The 6,364-nt window shown below is 36.7% G+C and overlaps 1 protein-coding gene across 1 annotated transcript in view; it reads right to left on the bottom strand.

Moving 5' to 3' along the window:
• Positions 1–3,320: 3,320 nt before the first annotated feature.
• LOC136419804 (nephrin-like) overlaps positions 3,321–6,364 on the bottom strand; it is a 161,290-nt gene continuing 158,246 nt past the window's right edge. The window contains exon 14 of the mRNA XM_066406354.1: positions 3,321–3,680. Coding sequence (XP_066262451.1) covers positions 3,505–3,680 — 176 coding nt within the window. The 3' untranslated portion in view covers positions 3,321–3,504. The remainder of the gene's footprint in view (positions 3,681–6,364) is intronic.

Raw genomic sequence — 6,364 nt, 5'->3', positions numbered from 1 at the left:
ATTGGTTTTTGTAAGCTCAACGATGGCTTCTAGCAAACAAATGGTTGTACACCAATCGGCAGTAACAGTTCTTTGACCTTGCAGGAGAATTGTTGTTACATGGCTTGCTTTTGAGACAAATGTCGCGATAATATTTTTGGATGAATGGCGTTTGTAGGTGTTTCTTCATCTTGGAACATCCAAAGAGACGACTGGCGTTTATTTTCGAATTTATATGAATAAATTCATGATTCATCACCACTGACGATGCTGTAGATGTTTTTAGAGTTTCCTGAATTGAAGCGGTGCGGAATTTTTTGACATCAATTGACCATTGCATCTTCCTGTTCTTTCGTCATCAGATATAGTATCCAACAGGACATCAATTTTTTTACAGTCCATTTCTTCTTGTATTTTTTAGGGTCTTTGAAATCTCCAATGATGCCTCAATCTCGTGATATGTCACTTGTCAATCTTCCTTGATGCGCTTGCACACAGCAGGGACGTTTCCCTGGGTTACTGCTGTTTTTGGTGCACCTGCCCTTGGATCGTCGTTAAGACTCGTTTACCTACGTTTGAACTCTAAATACTAATGAGAAATTGCCGACTGATGTGACGCTTCATTGCCAAAAACAGAAACCAACTAAGCGAGGCATTCTTGTTGAGATCATTGTTTTCTAAAGTTGTCGATTGAAATTTTCTTCATTTAATTCCATTGTTCAAACAATTTGTCAACTTTGAAAATTCATTGAATGGGCTAACGAAAGTTTGAAGTTAATGTTGGATCCGAATGAAAGGGTCAAATATTTGGACGTGAGTGATCTGGGTTGAAGCACCTAAGAGTTCGTGATTTTTTTCCACTCACAGGACTCAAGCGTCTGATAATCCTTCCGATAGGTCCGCAAAGTGGCACAAAGATAATGAAGGACTAGTTAATCACGTTCGAATCACCCTCAGTTTGCAGCCTCAAAGACGCTGTTCCTTACAAAAACAACTAACAACCTTTTCTAACGATAACAAAAGTTTATTGATAACATGAATAATTGATGAGATGAACAATATTGAGCAACACGATTAAGATATAACAAAGCCGGTGACGAGCCACTATACGGTACAAGTGATCCAACTAAGTTTCTGTGACAAAATTTGGCCGAAATAACGTGAGCGATCAATGGAAAGATGTGAAAAAGAGTGAGTGCTTCCCGTTAGTTTCGCATCATCCTTAAGTACTGAACCTGAAGGTCAACACCCATAGATGCACGTCGGTGAGGAGGCCAATATCGGCTTTTAGGCTATCTATCACGTGAAAGCGTAGCACCTAGATGAATAGCCAATAGGTCCTTCATCGGGTCGCTACAGTTATGCTGGTTTAGCGGAACGTAAATTATACTTAAATTTTAGATGCGGTAAAAGAAATTGTTGAAAATCCCGTACATAAACCAACCCCCAACTGCGGATGATGGGTGCTAAACTCTAGGTATTCCAGGCATATTACCAAACAGATGGTGGTGTTCATGGGCGTAACATAAAGTCTAAACTTACGCTAAACAACTTAAAATGAATAAAATAGAATAAGACAGATATTAATAGTTAAGTTTTATTCATGATTTTTGACTAGAGTTGCCACCCATGTCTCTGTATGTAAAACATAAAAGACAGCTCTCGTATTATTATTCGGTACTAAGAAACCTTAAGCAAAATTGTTGGTTATTTGCAGTAGTGCTTCTGAGACTGCGAACTAAGGGTGGTGTGAACCTGGTCACTCAGTCCATAATTATCTTGGCGGCCGTTTTATTAATTCCCGAATTACGATCCTAGGAGAAGGACACACATCTACAATACATTTTGGCCCTACAACACACGTCAAAAAAAACACGCTTCTGGTCACTTTCAATTGGAAGCACATCACAGAACCTAACGGTCTGACATGGTTTTCTTCTCCTTTTCTGAAATTTGTCAGTTTATAATAAGGTAATAATAGGGTAAGTTCATGTTATAAAATCTAGTGATAGGTATAAAATATATAAACTGCTGATGTGTAATGCTTATCACCTTCACGTCTTAGATCCCTTGACGCTGTCCGCTTTATAATTTGAACTTTACATTAGAACCATAATGATGCACCTTATAATCGCTCGTTCTTATAGCTGTACTAATCTTAGATTAACTTACCCTTAACAACGGTCTCCTTATACAGCTAAGGATACTATAACTAGAAAATAGATTAAAAGGAAAAGAGACAAAGTTCACCCCTGGGCTGACTAACTAAAGGTCCTCTGTTCGCCGTTTTGTTTTGGACCTGTTCAAACCTTTAAACGCGTTAGCGCGCATTCCCTTTGATGTTCGGGACAAAACCGACAAGTGATTTTCAAGTCAATTTAGTTTTCAGAATTAAATTAAAGCTAAAAATGGGAAATTCGCTATCAAAACGCTGTGCATTAGATCCCCTAGTTCTAAAGGCCTTCGTTTTGGCCCATTTTGTGGAGAACGAATTCGAAAACGTTCGCTATCTTCCTAAGGAGGTAAAGTGTTGGAAAAAATAAATAGCAATAATGCTTCAGAACGATTTACTAAAAAACCACATTATTTGTCTATTTAACATCAAAGGCAGTAATGTCCTTTAATATAATTAGTATTCAAGAAAATTTAAGTATTATAGGATTAATAAGCAGCGAAAGGCGTTGTAGGAGCTGTTCGTTGCGGAAACTTCTCTAAAAGGAGCAAATTCATCTGACTTTTATGAATTTTCGAATCCGCTTTCGAATCCGATCGCTTAGAAACACCCACATCCATCGTTGGTCCCCTATGATTGCCGGCAGTTTTTCTCATTTACTGCTTGTAGTAACTCGTTGAGTAACGAAATAATGATATACGAACTCGTGAATATGATTATGCTTCCTATTGGGATGTTAATATTCTTTAATCGCTCTTATGTGGCATGCGATTGATGCAAGAAAATGCGATACCAGGAGTGTAATAGTCAAAATCGTTTCCAAAATAAGGTGGTAAAAATGAACGTGTTTTTTGGCAAGGCTTTTTTGTTCGGACTCCCACAGAATACCATAGGTACCCCAATGGTCGTTTATTTGTCAATATTTTAATACCATGTTAAATTTAGAAACTTGAGCTTGACAATTATGAGACAAGGCAGTTTACGGCCGAGCGAGCTTGCGAGGGAGTCCATAGTCACCTAGAACCTCACAACCTACTCGATGCATACAACATTTTTAATGCGCGATTCCATGTTGGGAACGAGCAGCGATCCCCCTGCTTTGCCTCTTTGATCTCTTCAGATTTTCTCCAAGTTCCAATGTTGATATTTGATCAAATAAAAAGTCGTACACAATTAATGACATTTCATTGACAAGAAATGATAACAGCTTAACAGTTTTTTGATACTTGATAATGATGCTTAAAAATATGAGATATTCACAAATATCACAGGTGGTATTGGTCCCGGTGCCGAGACATCTGATTGGGGTTCGATAAATTCGCCGGTGGTGCGTAGTCGTTGTACAGTTGGGGCTAGACGGAACTCTCCTTATGAGGAGTAGGAGTTTGAGTGGAGCAATTTCGGGACTGGAGAATTGGAGCCCACGTCACATGATACGGTTTTACTGGCATTTGAGTTGCTGAGTTTCGCTTGCTTTGAGGCCGTGCAGTGATGGTGTATGGAGGCAAAGATGAGTCGATCAAGCTTTCTGTAAAAATAGCCCATTAGTATTTCAGTTTTAAATAAATTTATCTCGTCCCTCCATTGATTAACAACGAAAATTCAACCTATCTGAAGGATTAAATTTTAGATCTTTTTAGAAATTTTAATTAAAAGCATCACCTATGACGTGCTGGTCAACGCTTGATGTGACGCCATCGTAAACCTTGCACTAATGCTATATCCCTAGATATTAAGCTTATTTGTCGTAGTATCTGTTTGCTTTTTCTCGTTTCCTTTTTCATCCACTTTGTTTCTCTTTTATAATTTACGGTAGGTAAGTTTTAAGCACCCCTGGGTGTTCAACTCTAGTTCTCCGAAGCGGGAAGTAAAGTGGAGAGTAAATTTTTAAGGAAACTGCAGTTAAATACTTTAACTTGCCACTTCGAAAGACAGAACTATAAATCACTGTGTGAAATTTTGCAAAAGAATTTCAGTTTCGCCCAGTATCATTTTAGTGCAACAATATTATTAATGTGCGCTTTTAAACTTCCTTTGAGGATTAACTGTGACAGGTCTTAAAAGATGAACCACGAAGAGATATTATCGTTACTAATTACTCTAAAACAGCACCAGAGGATGCAGGCTGATTCATGTCTTAATCAGGAAAATTTAACATTGGATAGAACTCGGAGAGCTTAGAAGAAATTCATATGGACTATTATGTTTTAAGGCTCCGTTATCGTTATACAGAGTAATATACTTAAAATTTTTATTCGGTGTGTTGTTTATAACTTCAGCGGTTTGTGAGATATTTCACTGAAAGTTTTAGTGTATGGGCAGCTTTACAATCTAGGCCGTTAGACTCGGAAAATTCCACAAGAAAATAATTTTTCTGACATCAGGCATCCTCTCAATTTTTTTACGTGTCTCCTTTATTATGATAAGAATGAAATCCGTTAGCGTCACACTAACTTCTCATTTTCATTATTATTATTAAATTTTGATAGACATCAAGAATGTTCTTCCAAAATTTCTTTCCCTAATCGTTTTCACAAGCGAAATTTGAAGACAAATTGGATCGGAGCAATTTTCAGTTGAATGAAGCGGACCGACAATTTATTATCTTACATTTTTTTAAAAAGATTTTTTATTATAGATCCGTAAGATAAAAAACAACATTTACACGATTTCGACTATAATATTATCCTATAATTCCGATTTGTTTATCGATTCCAGTTCCGAATAATAAGTAGGTACTTGCAAAGTCGGGTTTGATAAGCCAGCTCTATTAGGGTAATAGTTTTATTGCATGTTCTCCAATTCAGCGAATTGCGAATGGGGTATTGAATGTTTTATTGCTTAAGCAACTTGAGCCATTTGCCTTGGTAATTAAAATTCGCCACTCTACCAATTACTGAATAATGCTTAACTGTAGGCTTTGAAATAGACGACTCTTTAGATATCACTTACATTATGCAATCTATTAAAAATGCATTTTTTCCACAATGGCATCAAAAAATGCCAGCACTGGAATAGTTTTAGGTGAGATTAGATTCTTTAATATTGCTGTCGAAAGCAGGTAGGAGCTGTCTTTAAATTCGTAGAAACAACCCTCAACTTAGCCTAATTAGATACACAAAGAATTTGATGTTGTCAATATTTGGTAAAAACCGTATTTTTACATACAATTTATATTAAAGGGTTCATATAGGCACCATTCATATAGGCACCAGTTCATATAAGGCACCGTTATTATCCCATAGGACGTTTCAAAAATTAATAATTCCTATGTGAGTCTTCAGCGGTTTTTCAAATTACCGTTTTTTTTTCAAATTAAGAAGAAAATCCCTATTACAACGCGATTTAAATTCCCAAAAAAAGAGAAATCTTGAAGATTCTTTTGGAAATGTTTATAAATTTTTCCCATATAGAAAAAGATGAAAATTAATGCTTTTACGGTTAAACATTAGACGTGTCTAAAGTGCGCTGAAAGGCAATTAAGTTCCCTTTAAAACCATGTTTCTCGTTTTCACACCTAAACCGCTATATTTCGCAAATAAATGCAGTTTTTGTATAATTTTTACACATAGAAATATTTTGAGGTTTTTGCCGAAGGCACTTATGCAACACCACAATGGTGGAAAAAATTAAGTACTTATGCAAGTTTGTTCTAAAATTGTCCTTAAATGTATGGATAAGTACTTTGAGAATGAAAATAATGGAAAGCTTGCTGCGGATGAGCTTAAATGTAGAAAAGTTAGTGCCAAGTCCGCAAAAGGAATAGAGCGTTCAGGTGGAAATGAACGCTCTATTCCTTTTGCGGACTTGGCAGTAATTTTTCCTACATTGCGGGAATACCCTCCTCTCTCCCTCATCCCGAAAAAAAAGAGAAGAAGAAGAATGAACAATTCACCTCAGACGTATAGAACATATTTAGAACAAAACTGTTATTTATCAAGCAAGAAAATAACAAATCTTGAATTCACAAACAAAAAGCATATCGATTTTCTGCCCAGTGAATGTATCCTCAAAAACGCTATGGCTTCAATGGCAAATAGGTTTTAATATAATAACCGTAGCGAAAACGACCCAATTTATTCTGTAACCATCAAATAAAGAGCTAAGCGAATAGGGCATGGCAAGCCGAAAACCCATTCAATCACATACACACACCGCCTCACAAACCCAAACAAATCGCACTTTCTCCGATAAATTGGCCAGTGTCGGATA

Source organism: Euwallacea similis, chromosome 3, assembly GCF_039881205.1.
Source record: "Euwallacea similis isolate ESF13 chromosome 3, ESF131.1, whole genome shotgun sequence".
Lineage (NCBI taxonomy): Eukaryota > Metazoa > Arthropoda > Insecta > Coleoptera > Curculionidae > Euwallacea > Euwallacea similis.
The sequence above is the reverse complement of the archived record's forward strand: the minus strand, read 5'-3'. Positions and strand labels throughout refer to the sequence as shown.